Raw genomic sequence first — 26,098 nt, 5'->3', positions numbered from 1 at the left:
AAATTTTGGTCAATGACATGAGACAAAGTATATGTGAACTGCTGTATGAAAAGTGAATTTACTCTGTAAATCTTCACCCAAATCCTAATAAAAAAAAAGAAATCAGACACCGTATTGCACTGGGCAAATCTGCTGCAAAAGACCTCTTTGAAGACTAAGATGTACCTAACCCAAGCCGTGGTATTTTCAGTCACCTCATATGCATGTGAAATCTAGACAATGAATAAGGAAAACCAAAGAAGAGCTGATGTTTTTGAGTTGTGGTGTTGGTGAAGAGTAATGAAAAGTACCAGAGACTGCCAGAAGAACTACCAAATCTGTCCTGGAAGAAGTGCAGCTGGACTGCTCCTTGGAAACCAGAATTGCCAGAGTTAGTCTCACCTACTTTGGTCATGTCATCAGAAGGGACCATTCCCTAGAGAAGGATATCATGCTTGATAAAGTGGAGGGTCAGCGAAAAAGGGGAAGGCTCTCAATGAGATGGACTGACACAGGGACTGCAACGATAGGCTCAGGTATAGCAAGGATTATGAGGCTGGCGCAGAATCAGGCAGTGTTTTGTTCTGTTATACACAGGGTTGCTATGAGTCGGAGGTGACTGGATGGTACCTAACAGCAACAACAACAATGGATCAAAGAAGAAGTGTTAATATAATTTTTTTAAATAAAGAAGAAAAGAGCAAGTGAATCAGAGAGAAATGGTAGGATGAAGAAAAAGTGGGAGGGAGGAGAAAGACAGATAATGTGTGGAACAGAATAAAAGTAATACTCAAAAGAAATTCATAGACGTAATAGTTTGATAGAAGCTCTGGTAGCATAGTGCCTAAGGCACTTGACTGCTAACCAGAAGGCTGGTGATTCAAACCCACCAGCCACTCCTCAGAAGGAAGACTGGGCAATCTACTTCCGTAGTGATACTGCCTTGGAAACCCAAGGAGGGGTTGCTATGGGTCGGATTGGACTCGACAGCAATGAGTTTGGTTTTTTTGGTTTAATGATTTATTTTAGAAAAAAAAAAAACTTAACTATTAATGAACTAAGCATCTGACTTAGGAAGTTAGAAGAAAATGACCTCCCAAAAAGTATGCAAGAGGAAAAGAATAAACATAAGAACAGAAAAAATTAAAGAGAATACAAGCACACAATAAAGAGAACTAAAGCCAAAAGCTGTTTCCTTAAAATGACTAATAAAATCGTGGGTATGTTTTAGCCCACAATTTAAACGAATTCATATGATAGTTTAAAAATCATTACAGAGTTCTACAGTACTCTCAGCTTCTTATTTTCATTTAATTTGCATACAAAATCTAAATTTAAATCCTGTGTTAAACACTAGGAAATCACCATCTGGCAGGGGAGACGGCAAGTAAATAAAAAGTCATGATGACAATTAACCTAACCTAATTCAAAAATGGTTACAGCAGTACATTGACAGGAAATTTCTAGAAATTCAAGCTGGATTCAGAAGAAGACATGGAACAAGGGCTATCATCACTGATGTCAGATGGACTGTGGCTGAAAGTAAAAAACAGCAGAAAAATGTTTACCTGCATTTTATTGACTATTGAAAGGCATTCAACTGTGTGGATCATAAAAAGTTATGGATTGGGAATCTCAGAACACATAATTGTGCTCATGCGAAACTTATACTTAGACCAAGAGGCTGTCTTTAAAACAGAACAAGGGCATACACATAGTTTAAAGTCAGGAAAGGTGTGCATCAGGGTCATATCCTTTTACCATACTACTCAATTTGTATGCTGAGCAAAGAATCCAACAAGCCAGGCTATATGAAGAAGAATGCGGCATTAGGCTTGAAGAAAGACTCATTTAACAACTGCGATATGCAGATGACACAACCTTGCTTGCTGAAAATGAAGTGGACTTGAAGCACTTACTGATGAAGATCAAAGACTACAGTGTTCGGAATGGATTACACCTCAACATCAAGGTAACAACTGGAAAATTGAAACAATCCTCACAATTGGACCAATAAGCAACATCACAATGAATGGAGAAAAGATGAAAGTTGTCAGGGATTTCATTTAACTTAGATCCACAATCAACAGCCACCGAAGCAGCAGCTGGGAGTTCAGACATCATACTGCACTGGGCATATCTGCCTCAAACCTCTTTTAAAGTGTTAAGAAGCAAAGGTGTCACTTTGAAGACTAAGGTGCACCTCACTCAAGCCACCGTATTTTCGATCACCTCATATGTGTATGAAAGCTGGACAATGAATAAGGAAGACTAAAGAAGAGCTGATGCCTTTGAATTGTGGTGTTGGCAAAGAATACTGAAAACAACATGGACTGCCAGAAGAACCAACAAATCTGTCCTGGAAGAAGAGCAGCCAGAACGCCCCTTGGAAGAGAGAATGGCCAGCCCTCATCTCACCTACTTTGGTCATGTTGTCCTAAGGGACCATTCCCTGGAGAAGGATGTCATGCTTGGTAAGGTGGAGGGTCAGCGAAAAAGGGAAAAATCCTCAAGGAGGTGGACTGACACAGCGGCTGTAAAAATGGGCTCCAACACAGCAAGGACTGTGAGGACAGAAGAGGACTGGGCAGTGTATTGTTCTAATGCAAACGTAGGATTGCTATGAGTCAGAGCCAACTTGAGGGCACCTAAAACAACAACCTAACCTAAGAGAAGTGGGAGAGGAAAAGAAAGGCTTCTAGATAAGCAAATACCCAAGCTGAGATTTAAGAGATGAACAGAAATAAGTCAGACCATGAAGTAGGGGAAACAGCAAGAAGGGTTTCCAGGCAGCAGGAACATGTGCAATCAGGGAGAAGGCATGGGATATCCCAAGAATGGCCCCACCCCAGTAAGGCATGGCTAGAGCAGGGGTTGAAGGCAGAGAAGAGTAGGAAACTATGTCACAGAGTCCAATATGCCAAACTAAGGATGTGGGGGAGCTCTGGTGGCACAGTGTCGAAGGCAAGGAATGTGGACAAGGGCTAGGAAGTACAACCTACTAAGCAAAGGAGAGACATGAACAGTGTAAAGAGAAACAAAGGTAGTGAGTTCAACTCTGATGTCAAACAGAACTGGGTTAAAACACTGGATCCACTATTTACTACCTATGTGACCTTGGGCAAGTTATATAACTTCTGCAACAAAAGAGAAAATAAAAATACCTACCTCATCAAGTTGTTACGAGGATGAAATAAAACACTGTGCATTAAAATGGTTCATATGATGCTTGGCATAAACTAAATGGTCAAAAACGTCAGCTACATTGATGGCAATGCTGATGATTGTTATTATTGTTCAAAATAAATTACAAAAGAACAAGATTTAAGGCAGAGAAACCAGTTAGATGACCATTATGCTAATCCAGTAGGAGCAAACAAAGTTCTGAACTAAAGCCACGTTTCAGAAGAAGAAGAGGGAAAAGATTCTAGTGACACTGAAGAGGAGGAAAGGCAGTATATTGGTGACAACTGGGTGTGACTAGTGAGAGAGAGTGAGGAAGTCCAGGATGGAGCCTAAAATAGAACTGGCCTCATACCTCTATTTCCTCAGTCTACATACTCTCAGAGCTCTCCAAACTGGCCTTTAACCAAATTCCTCCACCAAAATGGACTTCCACATGGCTAAATCAAAGGGCACCGAGTGGTCTTCATCTTACTTGCCCCCTCAGAAGCACTCAATACTGTGTCCATGCTCTCCTTGGTCTTTTTGACTCAACAGTCTCCTAGTTTTTCCCACATCCCTCTGTGCTTTTTCCCTGTCTCATTTGAAAACTTACTCTTTTCTCACCCAGCCTTTAAGTTCCTAAAGGCTCCTTCAGCTATGACGTCTCCTACCTCCAGAAATGATGAAGTAAAAGAACTGAAGAGAAGATGACAAAGGGCAGCTCAAAAGTAAAGTATCATAACGAAATGTTCAAACAACTGGAGTTAGAAAACCACAAGGGAAGAACACACTGAGCATCTCTCAAGCAGAAAGAATTGAAGGAAAAAATTCAAGCCTCAAGCTGCAATACAGAAGAATTTTATGGGCAAAATATTAAAAGTTGCAGGAAGTATCAAAAGAGGATGGAAAGAATACATAGGCACTGTATCAAAAAGAACTGGTCAGTGTTCAACCATTTCAAAAGGTAGCATATGATCAAGAATCAATGGCATTAAATCAAAACAACGAGATACCATCTTGCCCCAGCACTAGTAGCAAAGTTCAACAAGTCAGAAAATAACAAATGCTGGAGAGGATGAGGAGAGACTGGGACTCTCACACACTGCTGGTGGGACTGTAAAATGGTACAAGCACTGGAAAGCAGTATGGCGATTCCTTAAAAAGCTTGAATTAGAAATACCACTTGATCCAGCAATTCCATTACTAGGTATATATCCTAAAGAAGTGAGAGTCAAGACAAGAACAGATACACACACACCCATGTTCATCACAGCACTATTTACAATAGCAAAGGGATGGAAACAACCGAGGTGCCCATCAACAGAAAAATGGATAACCAAAACATGGTACATACACACAATGGAATATTATGCAACTCTAAAGAATAATGTGGAATCAGCAAAACCCCCGCATAACGTGGAGGACATTATGCTGAGTGAGATAAGTCAATCACAGAAGGACGAATATTGTATTAGTCTGTTATTGTAAAAAGTCAAGAAAAGGTTTATACGTGGAAGGAAATTTTCTTTGTTGGTTACCAGGAGTGGGAGGGGAGGGGAGTGAACACTGTTAGATAGATAGAAACAAGTACTGATTTGGGTGAAGAGAAGGGCAATATACCAAATATGAGTAATCAACACAGTGGCATTGAGGAAGAAGATCACATAGAGAGATGGGAAGTACAGACAGCAAAGCTGAGCCCTTGTGCACATACAGTACTGTGTTGTCAGTGAAGGCAAACACTGATATACGGGTAGATAGACGAGTGGACAGGATAAACTATTAGGTATGTCCATGCATTTGACTGCTAACCAGAAGGCTGGCAGTTCAAACCCACCAGCCACTCCTCAGAAGGAAGATGGGGCGATCTACTTCCGTAGCGATACTGCCTTGGAAACCCAAGGAGGGGTCACTATGAGTCGGGTCCGACTCGATGGCACATAACAACAACAACAGCACATATCCAAGGAGGGGTCACTATGAGTCGGGTCCGACTCGATGGCACATAACAACAACAACAGCACATATCCAAGGAGGGGTCACTATGAGTCGGGTCCGACTCGACGGCAGTGGGTTATCTTCTTTTGGTCTGGAGTATCATTTACTTTTGCTTTCTTTTTTTTCTTTATTTGTTTAACAAATATTTATTGAGTGTTCACTATGTGCCAGGCTCTTTCTAAGCAGTGAGGTTAAAATAATGAGAAGAAAATAGACATTGTTCTTTCCTTTTTTGAGATTATGATCAAGTAGAAATTGAAAGTGGTTCAAAGAGGTCAAGAAAGACCCAGAGAGAAAAGTCTTTAAATGATTCAATTGATTTTTAGAGAATTCCTACCCTAAACAGATCAGTTAAGGGAAGAGAACAAGCTGCTAATACATTTTTTTAAATGTTTTGTTTATCTTAACATCAATGCAGTTCAAATTATGTGTAATATTTTAGTTCAGCAATACACATAGTCCCTGACTTACAACTTTTTCAACTTATGATGAATCTCATTTATGACCATCTGTTTTCTGGGGGGGTTTATGGTACATCTTATTATTAATAAAATATATACGTTTAAATGTAATGTTTCCAATCCCCCAAAGACAAAGATTGGATTTATAAAGACAATAAAAGGTAATAATAATGAAAAATAAAAAATAAATAAATAAAAATGAGGTATTTGACTTATGTCAGAAACGACTTAGGATGGAGTCATCAGAACAGAATGCTATTACAAGTTAGGAACTACCTGAATTAATAATGAATTCTTATTCTGTTTCTGAAAACTGTAAATACTGGTAAAAAAGACATTTTTCTCTGATGAGTTACAAGAGAGGATCATTATAAAGAACACTAAACTGATACATTACCTTCATCAATATACCATGCATTTTTTGATTTAGATTGTGGTTGTGAATCAACAGAAGACCCATTTAAGGTATAAAACAATTCAGATCTGTTTCTATTTCCAGGGTCTGAGGTAGATCCTATGTAACAAAAAAAAAAAAAAAAAAACTTTCTTTTAAAAATAGAATCAATTGGTATGAAAAGTTTTTTAATAAGAAAAAGTAATATGCATAAGGTATAAATAACTGTTTACACAACCAACAGAAATACAAACACAATATATTTTAATGGCTTCTGTCCCCACCACTGCCCCCCCTCCCAACTTTTAAAAATGTAGTAATCATTTCGGTAATGTGAAAAAATTCTTCAGCCTGAGAGTCAACACAGGAGAGAGACAGGAGTAAGTTAAAAGTGTGGTCCCTTTTTTTTTTTTTTAAATGAACTGCTTTTAGAAATTATTCCATATACTATGGTTTATTTCCAAATGTCAAAATTCCCCAATTTCATTTGATAAACATGTTGATTAACAAATTTAACCTATTATTTTATTAAAACAGTTCCTTTCAGAAGAAGGTAATCTTCAAATGTTATATATAAATTAATGTACAAATTAAGTTTGAAAAGATTTAAGAAGTAACCATTTTGAAATTATTGGTCTCTGAAAAAGTGAAGCACTATTACCTCTTATACATTAGATTTATTAATGTAAGAAAGTTGATATAGCTCTATGTCATAGACATTTCACTGAATTGCCCTGGGTCACTACCAAATAAGAGGACATGCCACAGTTTAGAACAAGGGAGCCTACACAACCGACACAAAATCTGATTTTTTAAAAATTCATTAATTTAAAGCAGGCAACTCTATGCTGTATATATTTAACTAAGATCTACTTAAACACAATTAGCGTACCATGTCTTACAAAAATCCTTAAGCTATTCATTTAAGTATGAGTGACAAATCTGAGCTATATTATACAGATCCAGAGGATAAAATAAAAAATGCTATTGCCTTATGTCCTGCGTAATTTTAAGTCTCCCAGAGTCCAATGTTATACAAAATATTTTTTAAAGTACATTTTCTATCTAAGAGAGCCAAAATAATTTTGTTCACTATTTAACTGAAGAAAAAATATTCTCCTAACACTTGAACTGAGTTAACAAAAATTCTTACAGGTTTTTAAATGATCTGTTTAGCTTGTATAACTACCACCCTATAAATATATAAAGAATGTGGAAGGTAGCCAGCTAGCCAAAAAGAAAACAAAACAAAACAAAAACTCAGAACTTCTTATATTAGGAGTTTCCATATAAGAAATAAAAATTTCTACTTAACAATTTGGAATTTAATTTGTGTTACTTAATAATTAATAATTGGTAATACTTTAAATAATATTGATTATTGTTCATTATTAATTAATTAAATAATAACTCATCTCCAGCAGACATTATCCTAGATAATATTTTCCATATCTGATAACACAGCTGTAACTCTAAACTATATATACGAATGCTACAAGGAGGGGGTTCCAGAAGCCAGTTGATTACGGGCCAGCAAAAGACGCATGTCCTCACAGGAAACTTTTCATTAGTTTAAAAAGATTGAAGACTCACGGCTTAAGCAATATCACCTATATAAAATCTTAGTTTAATTGCTCAAAACACTTGAAAAAAGAAAGTCTACATATATGTCAAGGAATAATACCTTTTAACCTCTTCTAATCCTATGGCAAATCAGTTATCATGTAATGATTAAGGACTTCATTCTGTGAATTCATACCTGTTGCCTTTGGTTTATTATGACTGGACGAAGCTTTGTCCCCCACACCTCTTGGCATAAACGCAAGTTTGGGAGGCCTCCTTTCCTGGGCCACGCTATCTGAAACAGTATAATGTTTTTTAAAGATAAAGCAAATTTTCATAGAAGAGAAATAATCAAAGACAATAACAACAACAACAAAAAAAAAACCTATTTGAAATTTTATAAAAAGAGCTGCATTTTCACAGTTTACAAATTCTTAAAGGCCACAAAAGTGTTCATACCTCAAAAAGAAAAAAAAAAAAAAAACAATGTTGTACTTACAAAATGTAATTTCTACAAGAAAATAGTCTTAAAATATAATTCAGCCAAACACTTTAACTTCCTAAAATGTAATCACTTGTAGTCAATTTGACTTGATGTTTTAAAATATTATGAAGAAAACCTTATTCATATTTTTTCCAGTATTTACCAAACTGGTATCACCAGAACATACCTATGTATTATAAAGTGCTCCACACTTCAGTATTTCTAGAAAATACTGGGCTAAAGAAAGAAAAACAGATTTCTTCACTGTGTAAACTCAGCCCCTTTACGATGTGATTGTGCACTGTGAATCTCACAAGGCAGGACAGAGTGAACTTACTTGGTCACATTTTTTGTGCTACTCTACTTAACATCTCAGGTTAATATAGTTCATGGGAACACAGTTTAGAAAAATCCTGTTTACTGGTTAGAATGTACATTTTTTAAAAAAAGGTGTTTGGAATAACACATATGTATATACATATGAACAGAAAAATACAGACAATTATACACAGACTAATAATGAGGCAGAAAGCTAGAGACAGACAACAATATTTTTGAGGAAAGCACTTACAACTTCTTTTTGAAATACAAGTCTAATAAATTTGGCAAATTTGTTTTGACACAAAGACCCCTCTAAAAACCTTAAAGCCCAGGAATGTGCATGGGCTATTCACTAATAGTGATCAAGCAAGTGTCGAAAAGTCAGTCTGGAAAGCTATTCTCTGAAATATTCAACCACACACCTGTGGAGTCTAAACATGACACTTGGGATTCATACCTGATAAAGCTTTATGTCAGCAAAAATGATACCACCCCACAGTGCATTTTTGAGGACAGAGAGAAAAAAACAGGGAAAAATTTACATTTTAAACACAAGGAGAAAGTCATTTAAAAAAAAAAAAAAAAGGAAATCATACTGAATTAATTATGTAGAAACGGTGCTAGTTAACTTTGTTCCATTTACGAAGGAGAAAGCATTGTTAATTTCTATTATTAACTTCTCAGAACATGATTAAACAGAATATTAATATTAATTCAAAAATTATGCTGAATCGTCATGACTTCCCTCAAGTGATTATGAAGAGAAAAGCTATTTACTAATACTTTTATGATGTTACCATTCAGATATCTACAAATATCACATATGACAGCCTACTGTGGAAGGGAAAACTTATCAGTCACTGACAAATGTTCCCAGATTATATCATCTAAATTGCCTAAAGAAAATAATTTCTACTATTAACAGGAACTAATTGGCATACAAGTTTATTTTAGAAAAAGATATTCACTTCCTCCTGATAGTTCCTCTTCCCTGTGTCCATCGCTCCATGCACTCCTGCTCCCAAGCTGTCTCCCTCTGCATAAACAGCCCTTCTTTCTCCCACGATTATTCTCTCCAAGGAGTGTATTTACCTCAGGTAAATGTTCAACTCATATGCCTGTCTTTTGTTTGGCTGGAAGCCATAGGTGTGGGTTCAATTCCAGACCTGAAGGGCAGCTAGGGGCCATAGTCTCAGTGGTTCCACCAGGCTCTATCAGACCAGGAAACCTGGTCTCCCCCTTTTTTTTCCTCCAAATTAAGTTTTGTCCACATTGTTCTCCCTCTCTATCCAGGATCTCCTATATAGATCCCCTTCCAAGTGGTTGACAGTGGTAGCCAGGTACCATCTAGTTCTTCTGGTCTTATAGTCATATAAGCTGCAGGTTGCATGGTGTACCAGTCGCTCGGACTAATTGTTTCCATGAATTTTTGGTTTTCTTCATTCTTCTCTGAGTGGCAATCTCTTAAAATTCATTTAAGTTGGAAAGCTTCATTTCATGGGCCAAATGGTTTTGGTTCAACAAAATAACAAAACTTGTTTGATATGTGATTGGTGGAAGGCACACTAGATTAGTATGTGATCCTTTATTTGTATAGAAATCTGCTAGAATAGCCTGTTCTTCAGTCTCAGTATTTGACCCCTCTGAGACACAGTCTTTAGCAGACACATGGTAACCACACTTCCCAAATCCAGTGCCCTCCAGCTCACATTCCCCATCTTTGCAGCCTTCCCCCAGTACCACCACCAATATCCCCACAGCCTCATCCATTTGACCCTGTGGGTGATGCTAGTTACCTTAGTTTACAAAGGGAAGACCATTTGCTGCATTTTTTTATAATCACTGTAATCTGTATTATGCATATACACTTAAGATCAGTGTACTGTTATCTCAGATGTTACCCCTCAAATGAACAAACTAATAAATCCAAACTATCCCCTTGGGGAAAAAGGAAAACAAATAGATACCATGAAGTTTTGCTGCATCCTAAAAATGGCTATCACAAGCTTAGCTAGAGCATGTTCTTACATGGCAAAGTTTCCATCTCATTTCCTTGTCTAGAGTGGCTATCTGACCAGAAAGGTGAAACAGAGCATGAGTGCATTTAAAATGATGAATGTAACCATCCATTCATCTTGTTGATTTCAATTAAATCATGTTGATTTCAATAAATCGTGTTGATTTAATCAGAGAGAAAAACTTCCTTGGAGAATCTTGGGTTGGAAATTATAACAATGAACTGGTGAACAGTAACAATCACATCACAAGAGATATCTTGAATTTGAATGCCCCATTAAAATGAGAGAAATTGCTTAATTGGTGAATTGCTGATATCATCAGCTACAAGAGCATAATTCATACTCAAGCAAGAATTTAAGATCCACAGAGAAATCCTGTGAAGAAAATATAAGCTTACTTGGGTAAAATAAAGCACTACAAAACCTGATACTGAATATACTACACATGTTGTTGTTGTGTGCCGTCGAGTCGGCCCCGAGCGACCCCTCCTTGGGTTTCCGAGGCAGTATCACTACGGAAGTAGGATTGCCCAACCTTCCTTCCGAGGAGTGGCTGGTGGTTGAACCGCCAGCCGTCTGGTTAGCAGGCAAGTGTCTTAGCCACTAAGCTACCAGAGCTCCTATACTACACATAGTAACCAAAAATCCCTATAAGATTGTATTATGATCAAAATACATAAGGAGAATAATGAAAATTATTGTTGTTAGATAATTTTATACCAAAAAAAAATTCAAGAAATGCTGGAAGGTCCCATGAGAGCTGCATACTAAGACCTATGCTCCAAAATATCCCTCTTTAGGGGCCTGTCTCGTCTGCCCAGGAATCCTGCCTATATAGACAACCTTCAGGAAGATGCAAACAGACCATCAGTCCCTATGGAAGGCCACTGAGCATTACCCATCAAAATGCAAAATGTACATACCCTTAACGCAGAAATTCTGCTTCTAGGAAGTTATCCTTTAGCTACACTGGCACACATGCTAACTGACAGCAAAGCAAATAGAGGACCGGTTAAAAAAATTCATGATGCAATGAAATGTTGCTGTTGTTAGGTGCTATAGAGTCAGTTTCAACTCACAGCCACCCCCATAAGGTTTTCTAGGCTGCAATCTTTATGGATTATAGATCTTTACTGGAAGAAGTATAGCCAGAATGCTCCTTAGAAGCGAGGATGGTAAGACTTGGTCTCACGTACTTTGGACATGGTATCAGGAGGGACTAGACCCTGGAGGACATCATGCTTGGTAAAGTAGAGGGTCAGCAAAAAAAAAAGCATCTCTTCAATGACACAGCCTCACCCAGTGGCTGCAACAATAGCAATAGCCCTGAACATACCAACGACCGTGAAGATGACGCAGGATCGGGCAGTGTTTTGTGCCACTGAACACAGGGTCGCTAAGGGTCAGAACCAAGTCAGTGGCACCTAACAACAATCTTTATGGGAGAAGATCTCCATGCCTTTCTTCTGTGCAGCCACTAGGTGAGTTTGAACCACCAACCTTTAGGTTAGCAGCCGAGCCTTAACTGTTACACACCAAAAACCAAACCAACTCACTGCTATCAAGTCACTTCTGACTCATAGCGACGACACCCACTGGGTTTCCAAGGCTATGAATCTTTACAGAAGCTGACTGCCTCATCTTCCTTCCATGAACGGCTGGTAGGTTCGAACCACCGACGTTTTTGGTAGCAGGCAAATGCCCTAACCACTATACCACCAGAACTCCTTGTTGCACATCAGGGCTCTTTATAAAATGAAATACAATATAATAATTTTTTTTAAAGATCAAGTAGGCAATTTATGTACTTAAATGAATTTATCTCTAAGATATTATTAATTTAGAAAGGGAGGTGTAGCTTCCACTTCTGACAGGATGGAATAGAAATATTTTCCTCCCACTAAGTTTGGGCAATCTACTTCTGTAGTGATGCCACTTGGAAACCCAAGGAGTGGTCGCTATGAGTCGGGTTCGACTCCATGGCAGTGAGTCTTAAGTACAATCCAGGAGTTTCCTGGATTTTCTTTTTTGCTTCATAAGTCCCAGACTTAAGGCTGCAGACTTAGCTAGCAACTAGAAATGGCAACGGACGTAAACAAAAAAGACTCCCTACAAAAGCCTGCTCTCTGTAGTTAGGAAAGGGACAGGCTAGCAAGATATAAAAACTTTAGACAATAATTACCCTATTCTAGTACAACAACACAGAAAAAAAAAAAACTGTGGTCCCACTCACACCCACAACAGCAAAGGCAGAGTGGAGAGCCTAGACTTCCACCCTCAAGAGATGACAGTGAAGTGCGCCAAAACCACTGCTGGGGTGCTGTCAGCAAACGCCAAGGAGGGAGTTGAGGAATGGGGTCCCTCAACCCAGCGGTATCAGTGGAGACCACGTGGGGAGGTTAGATTTCCTCTCCAGCAGTAACAAGACGTTCTTCCCCTTTGCTACTGGAGTGGTGTCAAAGGCAGTCTAGTACAAAGTCAGGTTTTCACCACTGCCCCACAGCAATGAGGCCACGCCCACCATGATGTTTGTGGAGACCGTGTTGGGAGCTGGCACTCACACTGCTGCCCAGGTGTCCAGAGAAGAAAACAAAGGCAACAGGTGGGGAATGTGGACTTCTCTCTCCAAATGGCTGTAATGAGATGGTACACCCCTTTCTTCTGACTGAGCAGTAACAAAGAAAATCAGCTAAAACATAAGGTTTAAATATGATCCAGAGTCTCAGAACATAATACTCACACTGTTCAGGTTTCCCTAGAAAGTCACTCACCACACTAAAAACCAGAAAGATCCCAAACTGAAGGAAAAAAAGACAATCAATAGATGACAATACTTAGATGGGTGATGTGAGAATCATCTGACAAAATTTTAATGCAGCTATGATAAAAATGCTTCAATAAGTAATTACGAACATGCCAAAACAAACAAAAAAAATAGAAACCTCAGAAAAGAACCAGATATAAAGAGAAGAAGCAAATGAAAATTTTAGAATTGAATAATACAATAACTGAAATAAAAATCTCAGTGAGTGGGCTCAACATCAGAATGGAAGGAACAGAGGAAAGAAATAGTACAAATGAAGTTAGAACTATAGAAATTATGTAATATGAACAACAGAAAAAGTAGACTTTAAAAAAAAAAAAAGAGAGAGAGTCTCAGGGACCTGTGGGGCTATAACAAAAGATAGACTATTTGTGTCATCAAAATCATGGAAGGAGAAAAGAAAGATGGTAGGACTGAAAAAATAGAGAAATAACCACAGAAGACCTCCTAAATTTGGCAAGAGATATAAATCTACAGAATCAAGAAGCTAAATGAACCCCAAACAGGATAAACCAAAAGAAATCCATGCCAAGACACATTAAAATTAAACTCTTAAAAACTAAAGACAAATAGAAAACCCAAGAGACTCAAAAAACTACTGGAACTAACTGAAAGATTTAGCATAGTGGCGGGATACAAGATCAACATACAAAAATTAACTGGATTCCTCTACACCAGCAAAGATATTGCTGAAAAGGAAATAAAGAAATCAATACCATTTACAGTCACTACCAAAAAAATAAAATACTTGGGAATAAATCTTACTAGAAACACAAAAGACCTATACAAAGAAAACTACAAAACACTACTTCAAGAAACCATAAGAGATCTACATAATGGAAGAACATATCATGCTTGTGGATAAGAAGATTGAACATTATGAAAATGTCACTACTACCCAAAGCAATCTATACATTCAATGCAATCCCAAACCAGAGTCCATCAACGTTCTTCAAGGATATGGAAAAGTCAATCATTAATTTTATATGGAAAGGAAAGAGACCACAAATAAGCAAAGCGCTATTGAAAAAGAACAAAGTAGGAGGTCTCACGTTCCCAGATCTCAAAACCTACTATACAGCCACAGTAGTCAAAACAGCCTGGTGTCAGTACAACAACAGACACATAGACCAGTGGAACAGAATTGAGAGCCCAGAAATAGATCCATCGACCTATGTTGTTATTGTTGTGTGCCATTCAGTCAGACCTGACCCATAGCGACCCCTCCTTGGGTTTCCAAGGCAGTATCACTACGGAAGTAGATTGTCCCATCTTCCTTCTGGGGAGTGGCTGGTGGGTTTGAACCACCAGCCTTTTGGTTAGCAGTCAAGTGCCTTAGCCACTATGCTACCAGAGCTCCCCATCGACCTACAGTCAGCTGATTTTTGAAAAAGGGCTGAAATCCATTACATGGGGAAGAGATGGTCTCTTTAACAAATGGTCATGGCAAAACTGGATATCTATTTGCAGAAAAATGAAGGAAGATCCATACCTCATACCATACAAAAAAACTAACTCCAGATGGATGAAAGACTTAAATGTGAAACCTAAAACTATTAAGTTCCTCAAGGAAAAACCAGGGGCAAGTTTAGGGGCCCTAATATATGGCATAAATAGACTATCAAACATCGTCCAAAATGCAAAAACAGCAGAAGAGAAACTAGATGAATGGAACCTTCTAAAAATTAAATTTTTATGTGCTTCAAAAAACTTCTCCAAAGAGTAAAAAGAGAACCTACAGACTGGGAAGAAATATTTGGCAATGACATATCTGACAAGGTACTTATCTCTAAAATTCATAGAAAATGCCAACACCTCAATAACAAAAAGACAAACAATCCAATTAAAAAATGGGCACAAGACATGAATAGACACTTCACCAAAGAGGATATTCAGGCAGCCAACAAACACATGAAGAAATGTTCATGATCATTAGCCATTAAACTCACTCTTACTGCTGTCGAGTTGGAACTGACTCACAGAGACCCCTCCTTGGGTTCCTGAGGCAGTATCACTACGGAAGTAGACCACCCAATCTTCCTTCTGAGGAGTGGCTGGTGGGTTTGAACCACCAGTCTTCTGGTTAGCAGTCAAATGCCAATACAAATCAAAACAACAGGGAGATACCATCTGGCCCCAGCACTAATAGCAAAATTCAATGAGACAGAAAATAACAAATATTGGCAAGGATGTGGAGAGATCAGGACTCTCATACACTGCTGGTGGGGCTGTCAAATGATACAACCACTGTGGAAAGCAGTATGGCGATTCCTTAAAAAGCTGGAATTAGAAATACCATTTGATCCAGCAATCCCATTACTAAGTATACACCCTAAAGAAGTGACAGGCAGGACACAATGGATATATGCACACCATGTTCACATAGCACTATTCACAACCACAAAGAGATGGAAACAACCTAGGTGCCCAGCAACAGAAGAATGGATAACTAAACTATAGTACATACATACAATGGAATACTCTGCAACACTAAAGAATGATGTAGAATCTTCAAAACACCACATAACATGGATCAACTTGGAGGACATTACACTGAGTGAAATAAGTCAATCACAGAAGGACAAATATTGTTATTAGTTCATTATTGTAAGAAGTCAAGGAAAGGTTTATATATGGAAGGAAACTTTCTTTGTTGGTTACCAGGGGTGGGAGGAGAAGGGAGGAAACACTGCAAAACTAAAAATAAAAAGATACTAAAGACAAGGAAAAAGTCTCAAAAGTAGATAGACTAACTGGACCAGTTGAGACTACATGACTCCTCCAGACTATTGTCCTGATACATTCTTCAAATCTTGAACTGAAGCTATGTCCCAAGGTCTATTATTTTTAGCTAAATAATAGATGAGGTCACAAAATGAAAAATACCACTCATGGGTACAACACTCTTTAAAAAAAAAAAAAATCACCTAAGAAACAGTCCAAAGGACTAATGGACTAATAAGACCCTCAGCCTATATGACCCTGAGACCAGAAGAGTTAAACAGTACCCAGCTACAACCACCACTCAAAAAAGGTTCAAAATTGGAGATCCTGGATAGAATGGCAGAAAAACTGTGGAGCAAAATTACAAAATCTTTAAAAAGACCATGTTTCCTCGTCAGATTTTTCAGGTGAAAACCCAGAGACTGTGGCCCTGTGTCACCTTTGGGCCTGGAATCGAATGTGCTCCTGTTGCTTAAGTCTCAACCAAACGACAGGGCTACAAGCTGCACAGCTACACCAGGGAGACTACTCCTTGGAAGAGTCAACCAAGGGAAATCAGAAGGGTATCATTTGCATAGGGAAAAAGGCAGGGAGGCAGGAATGCTAGGCAAGAAGGACACAGAGAAAGGGTAACCACAGGGTGCAAGCGGGAGGAGAGCCTTGACACTGCTGGGGAATGGAGCCAGCGTCAAAACAAAATGCAGACGAATGCTGAATGTAAAACAAACCTGCTTCATAAAATTTAACATAAATCACAATTTAAAAGCTTTTTTTTTTTAAAAAAAAAAAAAAAAAAAGCATCTGTATGAGACCAAATGGTCAACAAGTACTTTAAAGCCAAGATGAGAAGGTAAAAAAGGAGACAGGAAAAGTAGATTACCGGAAATGGAACAACCAGAATGGAAATAACTGGAATGTCGACACATTATGAAGGACGTAACTGATGTCACTGAAAATCTGTGTAGAAATTATTGAATAGGAATCTAATTTGCTATGTAAACTTTCACTGAAAACATACTATTATTAAAAAAAAAAAAAACACTGCTGAGCTTCTAGAGTAAGATGTACTAGGGAGAAAGGCGTGGTGATCTACCCTAAAAAGTCAGCTAGTTAACAGCCCGTATGTCTCAACAGTCCAGTCCACAGCAGACCATGGGGTGGTGCAGGACTGGCATTGTCTCCTTCCATTGTGCACAGGGTAGCCGTGAGGTGGCAGCTGACTCAACAACAGCTAACATTATAACTATTAATAAAACTGAATTTATTCCCAAAAAAACAAATCTCTAGGCCCAGATGGTTTCATTGAAGAATTCTACTAAATGTTTAGAGAAAAATTAACACCAATTCATCATCTTTTCTAGAAATAGAAACTCATTTTATAAAACTAGCTATTATCCTGAATCCAAAGTCTGTTTACCTGGCTTACTGCTTAGCTACAGTACTCAAAATTGGGATGTACTGGCAGTGGGGCAGACACATAGATTAATGGATGTGGTGGTTAAGTTTGTATGTCAACTTGGCTGGGCCCAATTGAATGGCTGGGAGCTAGATGTAGTATTCCCCTGATGAGACTGGTAATCAACTCCATGGTGGAATCTACTGTGAGTAGCTGCCTTTGGGTATGTGGTCTGCTTCCCATATATAAGAAACAGCTTTGGGACTGGTCTCTACCTTACGGCACTCTTGAACCCTGCATATAGCCGTGTCGTTGTTCAGCAGCCTGCCATGCTCTACCTACCTTGGGACTTCAACGGACTTGAATTAATGGGCTGCTGTGTGGTTTGGTAACATAAGGACTGTGCCATTTTATATGTCGACCTTGGGCTTGCCAGCCTCAGCAGCCAGTAGCTGCCTGAGTGAAGAGATGCCTCCAGCTTCAATAGGCTGGGAGCAAGGGGCAGAGCTAAAGCCCAAGGTCAAGGGGCTTTCACCCAGCCCCAAGAGCCTGGCACTTTGAACTTGGACTTAAAGCCTCCAAACTGCAAGAGAATAAATTCCTGCTTGTTAAGGTCATCCCATTTGTGGTATATTCTTGTCAGAGTGGCACTAGGTAACCAGAACAGAATATGGTACCGAGAGAGTGGGGTGCTGCTCTAACAGATGCCTAAAATGTGGAAACAGGAGGGGAATGAGTCTTTCACCCAAGACTGTGGCAGAGAGACAGGTGAAGCAGAGCCAAGAGACTGGCATGAGAGACTGTAGGAGCAGAGCCGAGAGACCAGCATCAGAGACGGCAGTAGCAGAGCCCAGAGACCGACATTAAACAGCACAGGCTTACCAGCCCACGGAGGAGAAAGCCGGGTGCCTTCAGACAATAATTGGTAGAAGAGACCAGCATGAGATAGAGTAGCAGGTTGAGCCAGCCCATGGAGCAAGGCAGCTGAGTGTCCTTTGGGCAGGAAGATTCTTGGCAGAATGGGTTGCCCTCAGGCATTAATCGGCAGAAGCGGAGAGACCAAGGAAACAGGAAGCAGAGCTGCCTCAGCCTCAAGGGTAGGACCATGGCCTTTGGGGGTGGAACCACCACAGCTCCCTAGGTTTCAAACAGTCTGACCTTCACCAACTTGGTTCTGGAGTGTGGGGCTGCTTGTTCATGTGAGCTAGTGGGATGGAGTCAAGCTGCTGCCCAAGAGTGAGGGGGCAGGGCTGCCCTGCCCAAGAGGGAGAGGAATGGGGCCCACTAGGCCAAGAGGGTGAGGTCACCACTCAGGAACTAGGGGACTGGAGTCACCCAGTGAAGAGATCTGTACAGATGCCACCCACTGAAGATCTGTACAGGTGCCAAGTCGACAAGGGGTGGAACTGTGGTAGTTAAGTTTGTGTGTCAACTTGGCTGGGCCTGGTTGAGTGGCTGGGCAGCTGGATGTAGTATTCCCCATAATGAGACTGGTAATCAACTCCATGGTAGAATCTACTGTGAGCAGCTGAGTAGCTGCCTTTGGGTATGTGGTCTCCTTCCCATATATAAGAAACAGCTTTGGGAATGGTCTCTAACTTATGGCCCACTTACGAATCCTGCATATAGCCACATCGTTGTTCAACAGCCTGCCATGCTCTGCCTACCTTGGGACTTTCAATGGACTTGAATTAACGGCCTGCAGTGTGGTTTGGTAACATCAGGACTGTGCCATTTTATTTGTCGACCTTGGGCTTGCCAGCCTCAGCAGCCAGTTAGCTGCCTGAGTGAAGAGATGTCTCTAGTTTCAGTGGGCCAGGAGCAGGAGGCAGAGCTGAAGCCCAAGGTTGAGGGGCTTTCACCCAGCCCCTAGAGGCTGGCACTTTGAACTCGGACTTAAAGCCTCCAAACTTTTAAGAGAATAAACTCCTGTTTGTTCAAGCATCCCATATGTGGTATAGTCTTATCAGAGTGGCATTAGGTAACCAGAACAATGGACAAGAATAGAGAACCCAGAAATAGACCCACACTAATTACCCAATTGATTTTGGGTACCCCCCCTACACACACAAAGGTACAAAAGCAATTCAACAGAAGGAAGATAATCTTTTCAACAAATAATGCTGGAGCAATAGGACATCTATGAGAAAGAGGGAAGAATCGCAACTAGATACCACAATGCTCATAGTGACCGCTCCTTGGGTTTCCGAGGCAGTATCACTACGGAAGTAGATTGCCCCATCTTCCTTCCAAGGAGTGGCTGGTAGGTTTGAACCACCAGCCTTCTGGTTAGCAGTAAAGTGCCTTAGGCACTATGCCACCAGAGCTCCCAAGATAGACCTAATAAAATGGCTAAAATGTAAAAGACTAATCTTTTTTACATTTTACTAAAATGTAGAAGACTAAGTGTTGGCAAGGCTACATAGGAACTGGAATTCTCATATATTGCTGGTGGGAATCAAAATAGCACAATCACTTTGGAAAATAATGTCTCTGGTAGCATAGTGGCTAAGACACTTGCCTGCTAACCAGACGGCTGGCGGTTCAAACCCACCAGCCACTCCTCAGAAAGAAGGTTGGGCAATCCTACTTCCGTAGTGATACTGCCTCGGAAACCCAAGGAGGGGTCGCTATGAGTCGGGTTTGACTCGACGGCACATAACAACAAATAACAACAATCCAAGCATAAGGAGGAGCTCTGTTAGTGTAGTGCCTAAGGCACTTGACTACTAACCAGAAGGCTGGGGGTTCAAATTCACCAGCCACTCCTCAGAAGGAAGGTTGGGCAATCTACTTCCGTAGTGATACCGCCTCGGAAACCCAAGGAGGGGTCGCTATGAGTCAGGTCCGACTTGATGGCAAACAACAACAACACCCAAGCATATGTACCTCAAAAACTTGTATACAAATGTCTGTAACAGCATTATTCATAATAGTCAAAAACTGGAAATAACTCAAATTCCTATCAACAAGTTAATGGATAAACAAACTATGGTATATCCACAGAATGGAATACTACTCAGCAATGAAAAGGAATGAATTACTGCAATATGCAACAATATGGATAAATCAAAAACTAATTATGTTGATTGAAATAAGACAGGCAAAAAAAGAATACATATGGAATTATTCCTTCTATGTAAAACTGTAGAAAAGGTGAGCTGATTAGCTAGTGACAGAAAGATCAGTGGTTACCTGCTGTTTTGGTTACCTCTCATGCTGCTCTAACAGACATATACCACAAATGGGAGCCTTGTACAAACAAGAGTTTATTCTCTTACAGTTTGGGAGGCTATAAGTCTGAGTTCAAAGTGCCAGGCTCCAAAGGCTGGGTGAAAGCCCTTCGACCTTGGACTTCAGCTCTGCCTCTTGCTCCTGGCCCATTGTAGCTGGAGGCTTTCTTCATTCAGTCAGCTGCTGGCTGCTGAGGCTAACAAGCCCAAGGTCGACAAATAAAATGGCACAGTCCTGATATTACCCAACCACATGGCAGGTCATTGATTCAAGTCCATTAAGAGTCTCAAGATTGGCAGACAACATGGCAGGCTGCTGAATAACGACTCGGCTACATGCAGGATTCAAGCGTGCCAAAAGCTGCAGACCTTTCTCAACACTTTTGCTTATATACTGGAAGCAGACCACATTCCTAAGGTAGCTACTCAGCTGCTCCAGTAGATTGTACCATAGAGTTGATTATCAATCTCACCATGGGGCACAATTACATCTAGCTGCCCAGCCACTCAAACCAGGCCCAGCCAAGTTGACACATAACCTTAACTACCACAGCTGGGGTGAGGGAGCAGGCAAGAATGGAAGGGTGGGATTAGAAAGGGGCACACTTTTCGGGTGATGGATATGTTCATTATCTTGATTGCAGTGAGAGTTTCACAGGTGTGTGTGTATGTCTGTGAAAACATCAAATTGTATAGTTTGTGCAGTTATCTCAAAATTTATCTTACTATTCATTATCTTGATGTCAAAATTTATCCAATTACGTAGCAATTATCTCAAAACTTATCAAACTGCAAGTATATACAGTTATCTCAATAAAGCTGTTAAAAATCAAAATCAAACAGTGCAAAAAATATATAAGATGTGCAATATTTGAATAACACAAAGAAAAAAACTGATAAAAAAGGATACAAAAGTAACATATAAAAGTGGTTTTCACATAAGAGGGAGCTCTGGTAGCGTAGTGCCTAAGGCACTTAACTGTTAACCAGAAGGCTAGCAGTTCAAACCCACCAACCACTCCTTGGAAGGAAGGTTGGGCAATCTACTTCCGTAGTGATACCACCTCGGAAACCCAAGGGGTTGCTATGAGTTGGGTGCAACTCAACAGCACATAACAACAACAACAACATTCACATAGGGAGGACAATTAGGTAGTTTTGAATCAAAGTTATGAGGACAATTTCTCCCTCTATACCCTTCTAAAATTCTGGGTGAATATGAATGTATTGTATATTTTTAAAAATAAAATTAGCATTATGCTCCTAAACACCACAATTACAAAAGAAGTTACAGAGTGGACCAGGGAAAGCAGGAACGTAAAAATGAGGAACAGCACCAATCTTTATCACGACAGCTTCAAGAACCTACATAAAAAGTGAAGGTCGCTGTGTCAGCATTTCTAACCGTTTGAGACAGAAATGAAGAGAGGAAAGTTTTCCTAACAGGTTTATTCTGCATCACTTAGTAAGAGGTATCCTTCAGAAGCCAAATGTAACAAGCAATTGACTGGGAAGAACTCTTTCCTAATAAGCTGTTCAATGGCTTCAAAAAGAATCTGTTCAAAATGCTAGAAATATTAATTTTGTTCTACAAATGAAGGTAATTGGGCAAGAAAAAGAAGCTAAGGAACTAAAGGAGATGCTATGACTCCTTTTTTCCTTCAAGAAAAGGATGTTAATGATGACATGAAACACTGATGAAGGTTCATTCAAATAAACTACGTTAATTTTCATTCCGTTCACTTCATTTTTAAGATGCCATTTCCAAGCTCTTTTTGTTAGCAAATACGTATAATTTATGCATTGTGTTATCAAGGCTGGTATCATTCTTCATTATTTTCTATTCAGGGTTTATAGATATTAAGCTTTAAAAGGAAAAGAGAAACAAACTAACAAAAAAGGCCTTCTTTTCCTTTCCCGTCACTCTCGGAGAGCCAGCAGTAATGACAGTGACAGTCTCTGGTTTGAAATATAACAGCCTGACAAGGCAGTGTCAGAAGGGACACATGGAACTAATTTTTACCATCTTAACCCTATGCTGATATTTAAATAGAATATAATTATAAATGTTTTTAGAGATGATACTACTGAATTCCTAGTCAGGGTACACACAATTCCATCACAGAAAAAACAAATGGTAGCTTTTCCTTTTCTTTTCTATTGCTACTGCAGAATCCAAGATAATTTACATTTCAAACCACATTGAGATGCAGAAAAAATATATAAAAAACAATACAGCTCTAGAGTAGGGGGGAAAAAAGCACTTCCTATCTTTATTCTTGCAGTGAATCACTTGATGTGGCCCTTCTAGCCACTATCCTCCATTCTGTGATGTTTTGTAAATCCCATTATCCATGCCTGTTTGGGGTGGTGTGGTAGTTAAGGTCAGGTATCAACTTGGCTGGGCAGCTGGTAGTAGTCGTTCCCTATTGTTGTTGTTGTTTGCCGTCAAGTCGGCCCCGACTCATAGTGACCCCTCCTTGGGTTTCCGAGGCAGTATCACTACGGAAGTAGGATTGCCCAAACTTCCTTCTGAGGAGTGGCTGGTGGGTTTGAACCGCCAGCCTTCTGGTGAGCAGTCAAGAGCCTTAGGCACTGTGCTACCAGAGCTCCTGACTCACAGGTAGGCATAGCCTATAATGACTGGCAATCGACTCCGTGATGGGATTTAGGTTATTTCTGTTGGGGCAACACAGGTGGAATGTATCTTGAGTCCTGCCTTGCTGGAGGGTATAATTCAAACCACCACCCTTAGCTTCCCTGAGGGTATACCTATGAATTTCCTGGGAAGATTCGCCCTCCTCTTGCTCCGGTTTTGTGTCTTGGATCATACTCATCTCACCCCTGGATATGGAACAGCAGCCGTCATCTGATCTGCTGATCGAGGTTCATCAAACCCTGAGAGTTGGGAGGATCCGCCAGACCTACTCACGGACCTGCCAGCCTCCAGCACCACTACATGAGACAAACCCTTGGGTGTCTGTGAGGCGTTACAGAGAAATACAGAAACCTAAGACTGGGGAAATTACTGGGAGGAGGAGGAGGAGTTAATGTCTGAAATGATGGAGTGATACGGTAGTTTGGACAACTGGGACATCTTTAACCTCCGCCTCATGGGGACCGGCCTCGTGCTGATCTTTCTGAGAGAAATTGTTCAAGCAATTCTATAGCAGGTTAGTCTAGCTTGAGAAAAACACAATCAATTATACATAAGCAAACTACATATTCGGGGTACTTTTTCTTTCTTAAATTACAACACTAAACTAATGATATCCCTAGTCTCCAAATCTACTCAATGCAATGAATTATATTCCATTTTAAAATGTGAAAATCAAAGAAATTCACTTAAGGGTAATTCAATAAAGCATGGTTATATTCAATCTGTTGTTGTTGTTGTTATGTGCCATGGAGTCGGACCCGACTCATAGCGACCTCTCCTTGGGTTTCTGAGGCAGTATCACTATGGAAGTAGATTGCCCCATCTTATTATCATAAAATGTATTTCCAAAAGTATCCTTTGAAATTAAAATAAAAATTAAAAAAGAAACTACAAACATATTTGATTTGAGAAGACAGGTTAAACTATATTTTATCCTTATGTTTTGGAGAAACATTATGTGTTTCCTTAATACTAGCACAGAATTGGTTATTCATGTGAGGATACATAAATAATAAAAGAAAACTTGTAAGACATCCAGAAGGGAAAACTGTAAAATTAGCTTAACTCCCAGAATTTGTTTATAACAGAGTTTCTCCACCTCAACACTGGGCTGGATAACTACTTGTTTTGGGGAGTCACTCCCTGCATTGCAAGACATTTAGCAGCATTTTTGTCCTGCACCCACTAGAGGCCAGGAGCAGCCCCTTCCCCAAGTTCAGACAATCAAAAATGTGTCCAAACATTGTCAATTATCTCCTGGTAGCAAAATCATTCCAAGCTGAGAGCTACTGGCTTAGAACTAAAATGACCTTCTTATGAAGCTTTGTACTAAAGCTTAAAGAGAGAGAGACTGAAAGAGAAAATGAACAGTTACAGGGTGAGAAAAATAAAATCATATTTCAAACAATCAAACATGTAAAATTAACTATAAATAGCATCTATCTACCTAGGAAAAATCCTCCTTTTTATTGAATAAATGCTCCTTATAACCCAAAATATATAAATAAAAAGTAACAGTTATGGTGGAGCACCTAGCTCCTATCAGAACATTTCTCTTGCAGATAAATAGATGGAAACCTTGACCCAAAACCCTACCTAAGGCACTGGGGAGTGAACAACAGCAGGCACCCCATGGAGGGGAATCAAAATTTGGAGCAAGGGAACAGCAGTAGGATACAATCCAAAGTTGCTTGACTTACGAAAAACAAAAGAAACTGACTCATTCTCAGAAGAAAAAATCATCAACAAATACCAATCTATAGAGTATTAAAATGTTAGAATTAGCTTTGAAAGGATTTTAAATCAGCTATGATAACTATGAAGTCCTTGGATGGTGCAAACAGTTAGTGCATTTGGCTGTTACCTGAAAGGTTGGAGGTTTGACTCCATTCAGAGGTGCCTCAGAAGAAAGGCGTGAAGATCTACTTACGAAAAAAATCAACCGTTGAAAACTCTATGCAGCACAGTCCTACTCTGATGTACATGGGGTAGCCATGAGTCAGAACAGACCAAATGGTAACTGGTTTGGTTTATCATAATTATGTTCAATGAAATAATAAAAAATAGGCCCTCACACTAGATGGAAAAATAAATAGAAAAATTTATCAGAGAAATATAAGCTATTTTTTAAAAAGAAAAAAATGGAAAGCCTCTCTCACTCACTAACTCACTGCCATTAAGTCAATTCCGACTCATTTGGCCATAAGTCAATTCTTCCATTTGGTTTCCGAGGCTGTATATCTTTACACAAGTAGATTGCCCCATCTTCCTTCTGTGGAGCAGCTGGTGGCTTTGAACTGCTGACCTCTGGTTAGCAACCAAATGCCTTATCCACTATGCCACCAGAGCTCCTTGTGGAAAGCTTGAACTGTAAAATACTGTATCTGAAGGAAAAAAAAATTCACTGGATAGGTTTAATAACACAATAGAGATAAAAAAAGAAAAGGTCTAAACTTGAAGGTGGAACACAGAAATTAAGAACAGAGAGGAAAAAAAAAATGAAGTGCCTCAAGGACTTGTGGGATGATATCAAAAACTCTAATATACAGGTAAATGGAGTTCCAGAAGGCAATAAGATTGATTGGGATGGGGGAAAAAAAAACACTGAAGAAATAATGGCTAAGATTTTTCCAAGCTTGGTGAAAGATATAAATATACTAATCTAAGAAGTTCATTTATCCTCCAGACAGAATAAATGTGAAGAAAACCATGCTAAGTACATTGCAGTTAAACTGCTGTAAAGCAAAGAAAAATGCAAAATAGTGCAAACATCCAGAAGAAACACACTACATTAAATACAGGGGAAAATAATGCAAGGGACTGATGACTCCTCATCTGAAACAACAGATGGCGGACAGTACAAAAGAAGATTAAAAAAA

General features: G+C 39.4%; 1 protein-coding gene across 1 annotated transcript in view; it reads right to left on the bottom strand.

Moving 5' to 3' along the window:
* CYLD (CYLD lysine 63 deubiquitinase) overlaps positions 1 to 26,098 on the bottom strand; it is an 85,161-nt gene that overhangs the window by 48,020 nt on the left and 11,043 nt on the right. Inside the window, exons 4-6 of the mRNA XM_007947011.1 lie at positions 8,823 to 8,831; positions 7,757 to 7,855; positions 6,001 to 6,117 (exon numbers count right to left, since the gene is read on the bottom strand). Of these exons, the coding sequence (XP_007945202.1) occupies positions 6,001 to 6,117; positions 7,757 to 7,855; positions 8,823 to 8,831 (225 nt within the window). The remainder of the gene's footprint in view (positions 1 to 6,000; positions 6,118 to 7,756; positions 7,856 to 8,822; positions 8,832 to 26,098) is intronic.

The sequence above is a fragment of the Orycteropus afer genome, unplaced genomic scaffold, assembly GCF_000298275.1.
Source record: "Orycteropus afer afer isolate SDZICR_OR568_19922 unplaced genomic scaffold, OryAfe1.0 scaffold00009, whole genome shotgun sequence".
Classification (NCBI taxonomy): Eukaryota; Metazoa; Chordata; class Mammalia; order Tubulidentata; family Orycteropodidae; genus Orycteropus; species Orycteropus afer.
The sequence above is the reverse complement of the archived record's forward strand: the minus strand, read 5'-3'. Positions and strand labels throughout refer to the sequence as shown.